The 18238-nt window shown below is 38.6% G+C and overlaps 1 protein-coding gene across 2 annotated transcripts in view; it reads right to left on the bottom strand.

The window, feature by feature from the left end:
* The window catches only part of tusc3 (dolichyl-diphosphooligosaccharide--protein glycosyltransferase subunit TUSC3), a 79887-nt gene extending 67666 nt beyond the window's left edge, over positions 1 to 12221 (bottom strand). The window contains exon 1 of one of the 2 annotated variants that reach the window (XM_026170406.2): positions 12062 to 12221. In XM_026170406.2, the coding sequence (XP_026026191.1) occupies positions 12062 to 12166 (105 nt within the window). In that variant the 5' untranslated portion in view covers positions 12167 to 12221. The remainder of the gene's footprint in view (positions 1 to 12061) is intronic. The other variant, XM_080302788.1, reaches the window with a different exon arrangement.
* Between the last annotated feature and the right edge of the window lie 6017 nt (positions 12222 to 18238).

Raw genomic sequence — 18238 nt, 5'->3', positions numbered from 1 at the left:
GTTTTAAAGGCTTTGCAGCTGTCGAAATGGACTAAGTCTAAAGTTCGGTCTTACTTTGGATTTTAAGAGTGCCAAGAAACTTTAGAGAAAATGGTCACCCTGTGTACAGACACATACAAAATCTCTTCATAACCTCCACATTATAGTGAATTAACTTTTAGTTCAGTGTATGATGTAGACACTTTCATAGCAGGACAGAAATATCGTAGCTTCTCTATCAAACTTGTGAAAAGCTTGTCAATAATGTAAGAGTTCAGTGTTACTTTTCTCATTGTGTGTCTGCAGACTATGTTCACTGACTGCAAATGGTCACAGGCTGCAGAGTCACCCAAACAAATACAGGGTTCCTTAAAAGCCGGTAAGACTCAAGTCGGTTAAAAAAAAAAAAAAAAAAAAAAAAAAAAAAAAAAAAAAAAACAGCTTCAACAGAAAAAGTAGACTCAAATAATGACTGTTAATATTTGTCAGTTTTTGCGTTCATTGTATCATCGTCATCTTGTGACTCCATATTGTAAAGTGGGCCTAGGTCATCTCATTTGCTTAAATGCAACCTATAGAACGGGAAAGGAATGTCTTTTAGTTAATGTTTTAAATGTTTTTATGTGTCAAAAGACGACCCAAACTTTTGGTTTCCTACAAAAGCAGCATTTTTGCACATTTTATATGCAGTATGAAGAATTAATTATAAATCATTGTGTGCATCAGTACTTCTTGAACATTTTCCACATATTTTAGTTGTGCAATGATTATGATAACTGTGATCATTTTGGTCACAATAATCATCAAATAAAATTTTCATACCATTTCATCTCTAACAACATAATTATGAAAATGTTACATGGCAGGGCAGAAAAGGGTGATTACTGGAAAAAAAAAAAAAAACATGAGACATGACAAGAGAGCAGAAAGAGGGTGGATAATGGGAGGAAGGGTGGAAAATCTTTTTCCCCACTCAGAAATTAGATACACATGCTGGAAATTCAAGGGGGGGAAAAACAGAGATAGAAAGGGAGAAATAACAGGGGTGGAAAATGACGTAGCAGCATGGGCCATCAGTCACTCCGAAAGCAGGCCTGACACTAGTGCATCAATAATTCAGATAACTATGGCTAATGAGCAAGATCCAAACAAAATAACCCTTGAATTAACTGGAAGTACAATGAAACATTTCTATGTGCAAAATGTGGCACCATTATGCCTTTTAGGGTTTGGGTTTTATTGGCAACAGAAGAAAAACTGGCAATTGGATACAATATTTATTTCTCTTGACCTGTAAAACATAAAAATGCATTTATTTTCACAAGAAAGAAATGACAGAGAGGACCAACTAAAAATGAGCATTCTGAGTATGCATATCTGAACAGAATAGTAAAGTAGATGGTCCATTCCTCCACAAAGTGGAGGAATGTAAAAGAAAATTAATTAATGAAAAAAAAGAGTGGTCCAATATTTATTAGTATTCCATATTTTTTCCAGTTCAAACATTTTAATTGTACAGGGTGACAATGGTGTGCTTGGTTTCAACGTAACTTTATTCTTTCATGAGTTATTTACAAGTTTCTCTTCGTTCACAGCCATTGACATGTCGAAGAGGTTAACACGTGAGGAGCGGATCGAAATTGTGTTGATATCTGGTGAACGCAGTAACCGGGTCATTGCAGCAGATTTCAATGCATGACACCCTACGAGACCACCCATCTCCCATGTTACAGTCAGCAAACTGCTTGCTAAGTTTCCTGAAACTGGTTCAGTGTTGGATTTGCCGAAATGTGAACGCAAGAAAACTGTCACTAATGAAGAAACATCAGTGGCTGTCCTAGCTTCATTCAGCAAGAGCCCACAGCGTAGAACTTGCCGCATGTCACTGGAGAGTGGCATTAGTCGAACGTCCCTTTGGTGGATATTAGCTACTCACAAATGGCACCCTTACAAACTCCAGCTACTGCAGCATCTCAGCGAGGATGACCCAGATCGGCGCACAGAATTTGCAGAATGGGCAAAACAAAAATTGGAACAGGACCCTCAGTTCACGCAGAAGATTTTGTTCAGTGATGAGGCAAACTTTTATGTGAATGGTGAAGTTAACAAACAAAACCACTGCTATTGGTCTGACACTAACCCACATTGGATGGATCCCTCCAAGACTGTTGGAGCAACAAAAGTGATGGTTTGGTGTGGTATATGGGGTACAACGATAGTGGGTCCATTCTTCATCAATGGAAACCTCAAGGCCACTGGATATTTGAAATTGCTACATGATGTGTTTCCCTCTTTATGCACTGAAGCTGGCACGTTCCCTGAGTTTTTCCAGCAAGATGGTGCACCACCACATTATGGGTACCAGGTCCGAGCATTCCTAGATGAACTGTTTCCTGGAAAGTGGATTGGTCGTCGTGGGCCAGTTGAATGGCCCCCAAGGTCTCCCAATCTGACCCCCTTAGACTTTTATCTTTGGGGTCATTTGAAGGCAATTGTCTATTGTGTGAAGATACGAGGTGTGCAGCACCTGAAACTACAGATACTGGATGCCTGTGCTGGCATTTCTCCAACACAATGGGCAGCACATTGAACACATTTTATAAGTGGTCAGAAACTTGTAAATAACTCATGAAAGAATAAAGTCAAGTTGAAACCAAGCACACCATTGTTTTTCTTGTGACATTACCAATAGGTTTGATGTGTCACATGGCCCTCTTCCTAATGAAAAAACAAAAGTTGTATCCAAGATGGCCGACTTCTAAATTGCCACCATGGTCACCACCCATCTTGAGGAGTTTGCCCCCTCACATATACTAATGTGCCACAAACAGGACTTTAATATCACCAACCATTCCCATGTTATTACGGTGTATCCATATAAATGGCCCACCCTGTATTATGGATTGCATTATAGATCATGGGGTTGTATGGAACACAGATTTTATCTATAACAAGATTTATGTCTCCAAGTAGGGGACATGATTGCTATAGCAATGCACGCCTTATCTCTTACCATCCAGGAAGTTCTCATCTATCCAATGAAAACCAGAGCAAGAAACAGTGGACCCGTAATAAATACAAAATGAAATTAAGTAATGCCAGCCCTCCCTCATTCTCTTGCAGAATTGGTCCTTCCTAATTCTATGGGGTTTATAATTCCATATAAAATGGAGAATCACTGAGTCACCCAGTCTTATAAAATAGTTTTTAGTAAGATAGATGAGGAAGTTCTGACAGAAATAAAGCAACTGTGACAGAAGCATCATCTTCACAGCATACATTCCTCCCAGTAATGAAATTGTTTGTGTCTTGCAGAATTTAATCTTTTATTTATTAATTTATTTTTCACTTAAAAGACTAAAATTAGACTCAAACACAAAGCTGCACTTCTTAACAATCACAATTCCGTGACATGTAGTGTTATTTTTAACAGAAATTGCTTAAGCCCTTTTTGGACAGTCTTTAGTCTGTTTTTCTCTAATTAATCCAGCAATGTGCCAAATAAATAATGTTTCCAGCTAAACTGGGTTAATCAGAGACTAATGCATGATGTCAAAAGCTACTGCAGCCTTTTCAAAAATAAAACCCTATTGACTAGATTCTTAAGTGTTTCGTGTAAATTTTAATATTTAATATTTTAATATTTTAAGATGGTAATGGATGCAAATTCAAGAACATAAATCAGCACAGTGCATTAAACATCAAAATATAACATGATACAACAAAAAGAACCACACATTTTCTCAGTATCTGCTGGTTCTTAAAAATCAATCAGCAAAATTTGTAACTTGTAAGCTAGCATTTCCCATGAACAAGTCAGACAGAAAACCAAGAGTCAGTACTGCTTACACAGCTTTATAAGCCCCAGTCTAAACTGTGGAAGTGGCTTGGGTTATGCCCTGAAGGGCCTACCCAGTAGTTTATTGGGCCTCTGTGTGCAGAGGTAGCAGTCTCTTATTATTCCCATCCACTTATTAGACTGGTCCCTGGGTGTGGTAGCAAGCCCACTACTTTGCAATCTCTATCTCTCTGAAGATATATAATTCTCTTGATATATAATTTCTTCTTGCCTGCCGCCCTGAACTTTTTTCTCTTTACCTCCCCTGATTCCACATACCTAGGTATAGGAAGTGCTTACACCGGTTCTTTCTTTGTGCTGCGGTCAGCCTTGAGACAGAAACACAACCAGCTCTAATATCTAGCAGAGCCGGTGTGATGAACGAGGGCTTACTGAAGGGATATAAATATTCTTTCTCTCTCAATGACCATTTCTTCCTCTAACTTAGTCACAAAAAGTAGGAATTAAAAACAAGGCAGGCTTCAGTACTGTTGCCTAAGTTATTTGTTTATTTATTTTAATTTGTTTTTTTGTTATCATCAGTCTTGATCAGGAATTTCAATCTCATTTCACATTTTACATTGTGGGAAACATAACTTAGAAACTTATGAAAATACAGTCTAAAAATCACACAATCTTTGCAGTCTTTTACATTTTCCAACCTTCCAGTAAGCCAAATGGTTTGCCGGGACTATTCTAGCCCCTGAGCTTTATGTTTGACACCCCCGGTCTAAATACTTCTCCTTTTACCACTAAAGAATAATTTATCAGAGTTACTACAGACATTTTTAATGCTTTACCTTACACTTTTCCAACACTCATCAGATATTGTCTATGTTGCAAATATTTGTAACATTCAGAAAACAATGATCCATCATTCATTCCCACTTCGCACAGAAGCAGCTGTGTGGAGGTGATAAATAAGCCAGACATTGAACTTCTCTTTCTAGCACTCTCTCACTGTCCTTTATTTTCATCACTTGCTCAAAGATTTTGTGGCACTTTTCATGTGTCACTCCCAGTGCAAAGCTATTGATCTGACTCTGAAGGGATTATCGGACAGCGTGTGCTGTTTTTAAAGGATATTGCATACACCCCATGATAGCTGTCTTTTAACTCTGCAAACCAGAGTGACTGTTTAGATCAACTATAAATAAAAATTTGATGTGCTCTGCCAGCACACCTTAAGAATTGGTTTTGAGGAATCAAATCCCAGCCCGATTGTCCACGCAGTATACATGCCAACAATAAATGTGCTAGAACAATGTTCAGTTTGTGCAAAATGTACAGTAGGTCACAAAGTTTTTATAGTAGCTACAGATTTTACCTATTTTTCTGCTTTTTGTTATTTGTCCACTCATAGTGACAAAGGAGATTTACTTCATTCTGTACGGAGGATGCAAACATGTTTCCAAATAGAGGTTCCAATATACTTTTCAAGAATATCCTAAGCCTTCTGACACACAGGCCAAGAAACTGGGCAATGACCTCCTGGCAATCTCTGGTTGCTAGGATAAAAGTGAATTTCCTGACCTGTTGGCAAAGGACTGCACCATAAACCTCCTCTTGATTGCTTTGGTTGCTAGCAAATTGCTGCTCTAATCCATAGCTTGCATAGTCAGACTTCTCCACAAACACCACTGGCCAAGTAAACAAGCTAACTTTTTTTCCACTCGATAAAAGTTAACGTGAGTGTTCTCGGTGGTCAGGAACAAATGTAATCGCATGGCAGGATGCTGTAAAAGGACCAAACTTCAGCCAGGAGAACAACTGAGATAATCCATCCATAATACCAGGTTAGTCATTCATATACTGCTGCATGGGCTGGGCTGTAGTTACATCCTAAGGTTTTAAAAACTGAGCTTAAATAAATGATTAGCGGTAATAAAAGCCGAGGGAGGTCAACAGTGATCACTGACTGTTTTAGGAGCTTTTTGAGATCAAATAGAAGAAAATACATAACATTAAACATGTTAACAACACAAAAGCCATATTAAACGCAGACTACTTTAGACCCGGAAGTAGGATTCGTCGCGTCATCACTGAACAACCGGATTCCAGTTTGCAAACCATCCTAACTTGCCTGAACTTCCTCCCATAGAATGTTCAATTACATTATTTAAGAATCAATAAGAGATCCCTTGTATGCAGACTGGACAAAATCTCAAAAATGTATTTTAATAAATACGAGCTAACATTTTTTTGGTAATGTGGGATGATGGGTGGTGGGTTATATAACCAGAGCTTAACTAAGTATTTTCACGCAACTACTGGAAGAAGGAAGGCCTGCTAAGGACGTGGTCACTGTTTTTTAGAAGGCAGCTCATAAAAGAGACTGGAAATACCCTTCCGAACATCATCAGGGATGGACTGTAAAGTGCTGCGTGGACAGTAGCAAAAACCTGACGACATAAAGAGGTGGAGGGGAGCTCCCCCAGACCGGGCAGATCTGAGGGTTTCACTGTGCCATTATGTTATTGTCAGTGCATATTATGTTTGTTTGTTTGTTAGGGGGTTTTTTTGTTTGTTTTTTTCATGTGGATGACTGTCATAATTACAAAACTTTCAAAAAATAAAATAAAATAATAAATATGAGCTAAAGCTAGTGCTGTTCGATATAACGATATATATCGGATGACGATATAAAAACGTCTATCGCTTCATTTTACGCTATCGTTTGTCTCGTGGTGTCGCAAAATAAACTGTTTACGGCAATATTTTTTCATCGTTCTGATGTACACTGTAGTGGCTATATTAATTTCTTCTTTTTTTGTGTGTGTGTGTCCCATTTGGATCTTTAGCCATCAGAATTGTTGTCTTAAGGCCAAGAAAGATGCCAAGCGGATTTATTTTACCAAGTGGATCATCATGGCCTTGCCATATTGGTCCATTTGATTGACCTTTATTATAATTATGAATTTATTTTATTTTCAGTTGCTACAAACGGGACAGGACAGGGAGAAAGAATGAAAGAAAGAGAGGGAGAGAAAGAAAACCAAAGGGGAGAAGAGACGGTGAGAAGGGGGGGGGGAACAAAAAAACAAACAAAAAACCCCCCAAAAAAACACCTGGGTCACCTGTATGGAGAAAAAAAGCAGAAGAGAAAGCAAACAACAAAGAGCAACATAATAAAAAAACCTGGCACCATCACAATAAACTAGCTAGCAGTAGATATCAGTAGATACTAAATAATAAACGATATTGTGCAGCACGCAAGATAGACAGCGCACAATGTGCTTTGAGGCAGCAGCCAAGAAAGCTGTAGTCCGCGTCTGTGAATACCCGTGTGTACACCTGTGTGGATCAGCATGCTTGCATTCCAAAGGTTTCTCCATGTAACGGCTATATTAATTTCTTAAAGTTCTCTCTTTCTCTTATATTTAATATAACCACACTACGGACGGACAAGCGCCTGTTTTTATGCATTGTGGTTAGCAACAACGACGGTAACAGCATCGCGTGTCCGCTTGTTTATGTTCCACATAAACCTTTCACAATAAAGCTCAAGATCCTGTTGAGACTTTTCAAAATAAACTGAATCACGTGAAAGAGCAGATTATTTACGGATGAAAAAGTAAACAAGAGCTGCCAGGTGCTAAAAAATAAACCTTAGACTCAAACGTTAGAACAGGCCTTCCCCCGCAGCACGCCGTGTAATAAATACTCACAAAGAAAACGGCGGCCGTTACAACTTATGTCTAAAAATGTATCGTTTCATGCATCTGTTAAAACACTCGAATACAGCTACATGACGCGCAGCTGGAAACACTTCCCGCAAGTCGAGCTGCCCGAGACTCACAGAATTTACAGAAAATGTTACATTTTTGTGATTTATATCGTTATCGGATGATAGAATTCTTATATCGGGATATGAGATTTTGGTCATATCGCACAGCCCTAGCTAAAGCTATGATCTAGTTCCAGTTAAGTGACTAAAGCCAAAAAACAAACAAATATGCAAACCTATGTGTACTTCTTTAACAAAAGAAAATTTTAATATTTAACAGCTTTACCTTTAACATTCAGATCATGTTATCCTTCACTACAGTTTAGAGTTAAATCATACATTGGCCAAAGCCAGAGGAAAGGGCAGTGAGGGAGAGCAGAAATTGGTGAGAGGAATACAAAGTGCTGCTTCACCATTTTGTCCATTTCCAGCTAAATAAGATCTTCCTCCGCCTCCTCCACCTCTCCTGCTATGGCCTCTGGCAGGCAACTGGGAAAATACATTTCTCACATTATAACCCCTCAATATTTCTCCTGTGGCTCATCGAAAGTATGGCTGTCTCTCACTCTGTGTGTGTGTGTGTGTGTGCTGTGTGTTTTGTTTGTGTGTGTGCGTGTGTGTAAGTGTGACTACCTCCTCTCTTCTATTTGGTACTTTATAAAGGATGGTCCAAAGTTAAATGTTGGCAGACAAAATACTTTAACTCCAAAGTTTTAAAGAGAGGCGGTTCAATGTCAGAGAAGCAAACTAATAATAGCTGGATAAATTTAAGCCGGGTAAGTAATTGAGAAATGCTTTTTCTGCCACTCATTAGGTAATGCAGAGGTGTCCTTGAGCCGGTCAGTGTCTAACAGACTGTGACTATAACAGGCAACTCCCCTGTGCATTTTTGTGAAAGTGAAGCAAAGCATTGTTGCAAATAAGCACTGATGCACTTACTACCCTTGCATGAATAATGTTACAAATAAGAATTTTATAATAATCTATTTTTTAAATCTATTCATTGTCATTGCCACTTAACAAGACATTACAAATTTGGTTTAAACCAGCCACAGTTTCCCACAAACTACACAAAACGGATTATTTATATAGTAACACATTTTCATTTTTTCATTTTCATAAAGATACACAAGCCTGAAGTTGTTACTTTATAATTATTGAAAGTCTCCTAGATACAATATGGCACATTAATTACAGATACACCTCCCAAGCCATTAGAAGTAGTGACAGAAAGGGTTTACAGCAAGGCAAACTTGCCATTTTCAATTATTCATTCATTTGCTCACTCATTCAAGTACTTTTTCATCAGTGGCTAATCAGTTATTTATTCATCATTTCTTACACTCAGTCAGTTCTTTGTTCATTCATTAGTTGACACATTCAATTCATTCATTCAGATGTTCATTCACCTGTCATGTATTTGTCCATGCATTCTTTCTTATACTCATTCCACAATTAGTCCACTCAATTAATTTTCTATTCATTTTCAAAGTCAGCTCAGAAAAAAGGTGTTGATGAAGTGGTCCAACAGGAAAGGCACAACAGCATTCTGACTTGATCCAAGTCCCGTGGTCTATAAAAATATATAAATGCTCAACATACTATAGTCAGCAGGGTTCATCAGACTTTAGGTAAATAACTTCACCACATATAGCTAAAGGAAATGAAAGGGAAGAAAGTGATCTTGTGATTTTAATAATGGAAACCATTACAGGATAAAATCACAACACAAGTTACAATCAACTCTGCAGATAAACCAACAAAAACCTATTATTGAACTGAAGTTACCCACATACAAATCCACTGATCATGACTATGTAGACAAATAAAATTCCTACAATGGCAAAGGACTATAAAATCCAATCTGGTCTAGAACATCTAGATATCCCAGAGAGCTAATATATCATTTTTATACTTTTGTGGCTATGCTTATTAAATTTGAACCTGCTTATTTAATGCTTAATTCTGTATTCTGTGTTGTCAGGCAAGCATCTAGAGTCACAGGCAAGCATCTAATATGCCCTTTGTATTCATGTTTTAAAAAGTACAATACAAAAAAGTTTGCATCTTTTTTTTCATTATAAAATAGGTCAAAATTGAAAACAAAAAACCTTGCACTTTTGCATTTTCAGTGCCAGTGGCACTATCACTGATTCTAATTGTTGGGTAAAAACTTTAGGAGTGCTAGTTTAAAGATGAATGTACTGCAAACAGTTCAAAAGCAGAATTAATGTAATTTTAAACATGGCTTGGTCTAAATTTACAGAATGTTAAGGTTTTAAAAATAAAGTGTTCCTGTTTCAACTCCCTAGTTGATGCTGGGAGCATCAGGCTTTTACTGTGTTTGTGTAGATTGTAGATTGGTAGCACAAAATGTCTGGCTACATATATTTAAAAATATGATGTTCTATCAATAAATAAAATAGGAAAACATATGATGGAAAAAAAGAGCCTGATACATGCTGTGCTTTGTAGCTCTTTTCTACACAGTCCGATACTCTTAGCTCCAGTGCTGAATGCTGACGAGTTTACCTAAAACTACTTCTAAATCTGACTAGATGCGGACTCCACTTCCTGCATCACCACCCAATATGATAACCATTTTGGTTGACAGTGCAGTCAAGAGCCATTTACAAAAGGTGCTCAAGATTTTATGACCAAACAAGCATGAGGTTCTACACTTTTATTTCTTTAGATATTTGCATCACAGATGATATCTACATTTGATGTTATCAAAAGCAATAAAAACTACATGTTCAAACAAAAACTACTAAAGCCTGTTGTTAAAATTTTAAGTCTTGACACATATGCCATTAAGGAGGTTGGAAACATAAGACTTTGTCATTAAACATGTTCATTAAACAGTTCTCAGATTTAACTTGGTAGCTCAGGGTTTCTTAGTTTTTGACTGGTCAGTTAGCCTAATTCTTTTTTCACATTTAGTTGATTTAGAAATTAGTCACTAGGAACATCCCTAGAAGAAAGGCAAGATGAAGTGCTTCAATCAAAAGAAATCTCTTGTGCAATGAGGTTAGACACTCACAATTTGATCTGCATGCAGGAAACAGTGTTGAAAGGGTGGTTCAGCTAGCTGTCATGCTCCTTGTTTCTCATGAAAACCCCCAAAATATCAGCCCACTGAAGGATAATTGCATAATTATGATTAAGGAACTGACCTCCCAGCCCATTGTTCCTTTAGTGGGCTGGTTCCAGTCATTATGCAAATGTACTATTTATAAGATTTGGGGAAACCTGCAGTCAGCTGAGACTGAAGAAGTCACTTGGATGAGTGACGAAACGTTTCTCCCACAAAACACTACGTCCATATTTAGTCAAAAGACTATGACTAGAACTAAATGGTAAATGGCCTTTCTTTGTATAGCGCTTTTACTAGTCCCCCCTAAGGACTCCAAAGCGCTTTACACACCCAGTCATCCACCCATTCACACACACACTCACACACTGGTGGAGGCAAGCTACAGTTGTAGCCACAGACTGTAGACTGTAGCCACAGACTGACAGAAGCGAGGATGCCATATTGCGCCATCGGCCCTTCTGGCCAACACCAGTAGGCGGTAGGTGAAGTGTCTTGCCCAAGGACACAACAACAGAGACTGGCCGAGCCGGGGCTCGAACCGGCAACCTTCCGGCAACAAGGCAAACTCCCAACTCTTGAGCCACGATCGCCCCTAAATCAAGAACAAATAATAAAACAATACCAACGTTGCACATCATCCCAAAATTGCTAAAATATGTGTCATATGCCTGTTGTTGATATAATTAGGAGGCTTATATTGTAACTCAGAACATGTATTACTTACTTTAATGAATCAAATACAAAGCTGGTGAACAGACCTTATTCATATTGTAAATACATTACAATGACTTTCCCCTCACTATCCTTTTGGATTAAACTGTTCCACTATAACTTCAATAAAACCACACCACCCTCTTTTACTAATCCGGCAACCGGCGCATCACAGAAACCTCAGCACGCTGCTATCAGTTGTGGGTATTCTGGCATCCTCACCAGCATTATTAAACTACTAATAAGTAAACCGTAACACTTCCTATTCTGACAGATTTCAAAATAAAGTCATTACTCGCCACACTGCACCAGTGTTTGAGTGAGCAGTGCCAAAAAGCACCAATAGAAACTCTTTCCAAACAAAACACACTTTGCATGCAGCAGCTGTTGACAGCCCGCATTAGCTTGCTCTGCTTATTCATGCGTGTCCTTTTGTCATCGTCAGAAACACAGGAGGGCGTAGTGACGCAGAAAACGTGACAAGCACACCTTTTTATAAGACTTTTCTTTAAAACACATATTGGCACCAATGGAATTTATTGCAACTAAGAAACGGCATGTCAAGAGCCTCTCTCTGAGTTACTTCCTGGGAATTCTGACTAACCCAGACTAGCTTAAAAAACACCGGTAGGTTAAACCTGCACATCCCTTTCAGTGAGTAGCGTGGCCATTTTACATGAAAAACACATTTTTACGGTTGAAACATTACCTCTTTCTTCTTCTGTCCTCCCCCCGGTGGCAGACATACCATTAGGCAGAAAAAAACAGCCAAGACCTGCAGGTTAACAATGGATTTAGCCCAAACAGACGCCATGACGGAAGGATGCTATGAATGCGAGACACGTCTCGACCAAGCGATTGGATCCTACGTTATCCAATCAGCGGAAAAGGATTTGAATATGGAGACCTCTGGGGTTTGTAGTTTTAACGTTCACAGTACTGTCCTGCTAATACGTTTCTAATCCATGCGTTGGAGGAGGCGTGGCCAAAAAACTGTATTATTTCCATGATTTAGGTTTGCCTCTCATTTATAATCTATGACCCTGACCTAAGTAGTTAATGAAAAAAGCCAGGCTGTAGTCACATCATGATTCTGTAGAATTATGATTTCAGGGCAACCAAGTGAAGGTAAAAATATGAAATAAGTACTTATTTGAATACATCAAAAAATACATTAACAAAACTGATCTTGCAATAAATATTGCAATAAATATTGCAATATATTGCAATAATATTATATAATAATATAAAAAATATTGCAATAAATATTGCAATTGCAATTGCAATATTGCAATAAATATTGCAAATATTGCAATAAATAAATAATCAACTTTTAAAGCAACATGCATTTTATATTATAATTGACTTGTTTATTCATTCTGTGGTCTTAAGTCACAGTCCGTTGGCAGTCTGTGGGCAGCTTCAGACCGCCCATCTACACAGAGAGAGAGAGTCTGTTTTCTGATGTGGAAGTATCAATAAATGTGGTACAACCGGTTTGTGGGTTTCCTTGTGCTGTTTTTGATCTGTCAGACAAATACAGAGAAGAGCAAAGTTAAAACATATAAGGAGCTGAGGTTAAACCAAGTGTTAAAAGCAATTAGATGTGTCCATAGCAGCCACTGCCTACTTTTCATAATGTAATTTTTGATCTTTGATTTCTTTTCTTTTTTTTCTTTGCACGTCTCTCGTTTGTACTAAACTGCTGTCACTTCTTTTCCTGACAGGTCCACTAGTCAACCAATCAGTATTTGGCCAATACACAGCATTATGCATGTTGGGCAATGTGCAGTTTGGATTTTGGAGGATTTCACAGGAGCATGTTTGTCTGTGGGCAAACAGATACAACACTGTAGCATAAATTAAACATTTATCTACATTTATAACAAGCTGCCCAGTACAACATAGCGTGTTAGGGTGAAGATGCTTTCCTTTCTAGCTGTCAGAAGGAGAATAGGGGTCTCTAGAGTGGATTGCACCGGACATGGGTCTTAACTTTTTTGGTCCCTTTATGCATTTTAATAGCTTTCACAAACTTAACTCTGTAATTTCTTAGCTGCAGTGGCAAGCTACATAAATTCTGTAATATGTTTTGCTTTATTATCTTAATTTTCTGTAGTACAAGATACACTTAAGATACACTTACACATTTTTTGCAAATTTGTGTCTGTACAGAACCCCTGTTTCTGAAACTGTTTCTGCTGCCAAGGCAGCTCTGCCTAAAACTGCTTTTTCCTAGCAAGTACCATGTAAAATAGTTAATCATATTCCTAAGCGAGTCAATTACACCACTCTGTCATGTGTTGGTCAGCCTGAGAAAGTTGAGTCAGTGTGTCGTGTGTATCAGCCAACAGCCCCAGAGACTGAATATTGTGTTCCTAAGCTTGTTACTCCTGTAACTGTATATTTTGAGACTAGTAATGATGCTTGTGCCTCCTGGTCAGATCCTTCTGAGACTGTTTCCCCTGCTGCGAAAACTGGATTCCCCCAGAGATTGAGGCTCTGCCCAAAGCCTATCCAGAGAATGAATTTGTGGCCTCAGCCAACTCTGGAACCCCAGTAGTCCTTGAACACAACTTCCTGCGTCTGCTGGGTGCTCAGCTGACCCATTCCAGCTTCCTGCAGATTCCGCATGCCTCAGTGACTTAGCCAGAGGGACCCGTGCCGCCTGAACCTGTGGTCTGAGGGGTCACCGGAGCCTACTATGTGCCCTGCGAAGTCCCAGCCTGTCGCCTGAGGGTCCCCACCTTTGTCGCCAGCCTTCCGGTTGGCCTACCAAAAACTTTAGTCTTTTTATTTTTATTTTTAGTGTAAAATATAAGCAGAGGGCAAGTAAACATTCCGTATAAATCAATCAAAAGATTGATAAATCAATCAATAAGTCTGTCAAGTTAAGATATATTTAATCGAAAACTGAAGCATGTGTTTTTTAAGGACTGAGAGAAGTTACTAGCTCAGTTCCAGTGGCTGTTGCAGACTGTAATGGCTTTCTGGAGAGAAAAAAACCTCCCCCAATGCTTCTCATCTAAACCACTGTTTTTAAGGGGAAAATGAATATATGTGTATGTGAATGAATAAATAATGAGTATATGAAAACACACAGACACAAACAAAAACCCGCGTGTGTCTGTGTTAAATTAAACGCATAATGGACTATTAAAGCCAGTGCACCATGAAACAATCAGTACATGTTACAGACTTGTTAATTCACAGTTCATTCACTCGATAGCGCTCAATCATGGAAACATTCCCAGACTTGTTGGCCGTGGCTGCAAAACGATTTCCTGGGAATTACCTTACTTGGTTATTGTTTAAGTTGTACTGCAGATTGCACCTTGTAAAAGTTGTGATCAGATGACCTCTGGAATATTTCTGTTTTCCTTAAATCTTTATTTCAAGATATAGAAAAACAGCATTGTATTGTGCCAGGAAATGCAATTTCATCTAGGGCTGCCACAAACGATTATTTTGATAGTCGACTAGTCACCGATTATTTTTGTGATTAGTCGACTAATCAGATCATCATCCATTGGACGTACAGCGTACAGCTTATTGCACCAGCAGCATCTGGTCTTACATAACTATCATTAGCTTACAGCTTGAAGTGTTTGTGCTAACTAAAAATAAAGACAAGATGGTAGTTTATTAATTTTTAATGAAATTTGCAGATTGTTTCGGTGAAGTTTAATAAACTCCTTGCTTTCTAAAATATAACAGGACACCGGAGTATATTCTCCAGCGTCTCACACTTCTGACAATCAGCTGTCTGCTTGACAGCTTTAGCTGTGCAAAAACTATAACTTGAATCTCAGCCAAACCGATTTACTCAGGAACAAATAAAATACTAAAGAAAGCCAAACAATAACATTTTTAAGTTATCTAAGTGACTTATATATATGTTTAACCTGAGTAGCGAAAGACGGCGGTGGGTTTGAAAATGATTTGCGGGGAGTCCGGTGTTCTCACGGCTCTAGTTAGCCTTGCCCCCGACTAGCTAACGAGCTAGTGGGTAACAGACGTCTCCGAAAACGTCGGAGCGCTTTTGAAAATATGTGGTGTCTTGATAAACTGAGCAGATATTTGAGGTTTACACAGCTACATCCTCGCCTGAAAATATGTTAAACGTTTATTTTGTGCCCCAGAAAGAATAATAAGAGTAAAGTTAAAACTAACTAGCTGCCGCCATTGTTGACAACTGCGCTGGGCTGCGCTATGAATTCTGGGACACAGCTTCTTCTTCTTCGGGGTTTAACGGCAGCTGGCATCCTTGTACATGCAGTGCTGCCATCTTCTGTTTTAGTCCGTTATTACACTCTTAAATCCTACTACCGGTACTCATTCCTGCGTCCTTTGTGATCTTACAAAGCTTCAAACGATGCGTCGACTATTAAATTAGTCGTCGACGATTTTAATAGTCGACATAATCGTGACTAGTCGACTAATCGTGGCAACACTAATTTCATCTAATCCATTTTTCTTGGATAAGGATAAGGAAGCACTGCTTTAGTTAAATTAGGATTACTGGAACTCTCTCTGTCCCATAATTCTTCTCTGGGGCACTGAAGCATTTTCATGTCAATCCTCTATGTTTTTCTCAAAGTATCTAGCACTCAGCAGTGACCTATAAGTTGCTGTCAAACTTTATACTGCGAGGCAGGGGAAAAAAGTGACCCTCTCCTGAGTTTTTGCTCTCTTTGCATCTAGCAAAGCAAACAGCCGCACTTTGCATTTAAGTAGAATAAAACTCCTGTCTGATCTGAAGCTAGAGGAGCAGAGGGAGAGCAGAGGGAGAGCAGGGGGAGAGAGACACAGAGAATCATGTTAAGTCAGTTGCTGCTACTGCAGAACTCAGTCATGCTTCTTTAGACCAGTGTGACAGGTAAAATTACACACTGCATGTTTTGGATGGGGGTTTGTGTACTGACACAAAGCAACAAGGAGGGATACATAGAATCAGAGAGGTTAGTGTGAAAGATGGAAAAAATGAATTCCATCTCATTTAAGGAATTTTGTGTGCTCTAACTAAGTTTAAATAAATAAATCAATTTTTTTTGCTTATTTTTTGTAAAGTAAAAATTGCATTCAGTACAGTGCTAATCCATTTTCATTTTTATTTGAAGACATCTGCACAGAATGCATTTGCTGCACTGAGAGCCCAATTCATAGGGCCACAAAGGCAAGAGAGGAGAGGCCAACGTGAAGTTGCCAGTCAGTCTCCTGACGTAGGTTCTATATATAAATTTGTGGGGGAAAAAACGGTAGTCTGAGTTGCCAGGTGTCCACCAAGAAATTTAAAGGATTGAGAATGTTTTTGTAAAGAGGAGTGGAACCAAAATTTCTCCTGAATTGTGTGCAAAACTGGTGACCAACTACAAGAAACATCTTACCATTATGTTTGCCAACAAGGGTTTATCCACCAAGTACTCAGTCATGTTTTTCTTGAGGATTAAATGCTTATATCACTAAGTGACATGCAAATGAATTTATAACTTTCATGTAATGTGGTTTCTTTTCTGTATTTTTTTGGTTGAAACTTTTACTCTCTCCATTAAAATGAAGCTACCATAAAAATGAGACACTGTTCATTTCTTTGTATGTGAGCAAACTTACAAATTCAGCAGGGGATCAAATAATTATGTCCTCCACTGTAAATGAGAGGCAAAGAGAGAGCTTGGAAGCACAGACAGGAGAGGGGAAAGATGGGTGATGGCATTTCCAGCTAGCACAGTAGCGAGTACCCGCAACAAGGGTCAGACTCTCCCATATGAAAAATCACAAGGACTAAGAAAAGTGATTAATTGCTCTGCAACACAAAGTTTACAGGAAAAAAAAAACAGAAACAGTGGAACTAGATGGAGGTGGTTGTGGTCTCTGAATTGCAGAGCTGCAGGAAAAAGGAAAATAGTGCAGCCAACAGAAAGGTTGAGAGAATGCAACAATAAAAGGGAAACGAGAGAGTGGAGGAGCGAGAGAGACAGAGAGATTGGAATATGAAGGAACTGGAGGCAAAGATAGCAGCAGGGAAGTTAGAGCGAGTCATGTATCGAATGAGCGTACATAGGAAAAGAGTCAGACAAACAGAGAGGGAGGAGCAAAGAGATTGACTGAGGCATTCATTAATATGATGTTCGTTATCTCTGACGGACTCCCTCAACAAATGTTCCTCTGTTCTCTAGTGTGCCATTCAATAAGTCTATGGCTCTGTGTGTGTGTGTGAGACAGAGAAACAGAGAGTGGGAGTTATTGTGTGTTTTCCTATGATTATGTGTTCATCAACTCTCAGTCTTAGCTCTGTACAACAATAATGCACTACTGCTAAATATGATATGACTGTGCAAAATGATAAACAAATCTTTCTTGTAACTGTATGGCTATATGTTTTGTTTCACTTGGGAATGCGTTCTGTGACAATATTATGTATCATAACCACACATCTCTTAGGGCTAGTGATAGATGCTAAAGTCAATTATAGATATTAACAATACTTTTAAAGCACAGGTCTTGAAGATTTTTAGACTGAATAGTCAGCATTTCTGACATTTCTTCCCAACATCTTGTCACCCTATGTTTCCCATTTTCTTCCTGGTCTGTGCAACTTAGTGCTTGACAAGCCGTTATCGTCACCTCTTTTAAATATTCCTCTCATTCTTTTGTACCCAACTACATTGCTCTTCTTCCCCGTCAGCTCTGTATTAGTTTGCTTTGCTCTCCTCTGGTCATCATCTTCTCTTCGCTTTCTTTTCCTCACCTCGTTTTATGATTACACCTTCTTGCAAACATTTTTTAAAAGGTGTTTTATGGATGAGGAAAAGCCCTGGCAGTCAGCAGGCGGCGACAATTTAAGTAAAGGAATTAGGACAGTTTACACCATAACATAACAAAAAAG

Source organism: Astatotilapia calliptera, chromosome 6, assembly GCF_964374335.1.
Source record: "Astatotilapia calliptera chromosome 6, fAstCal68.1, whole genome shotgun sequence".
Classification (NCBI taxonomy): domain Eukaryota; kingdom Metazoa; phylum Chordata; class Actinopteri; order Cichliformes; family Cichlidae; genus Astatotilapia; species Astatotilapia calliptera.
Note: the sequence above shows the minus strand (reverse complement) of the source record. Positions and strands in the feature narration are given on the sequence as shown.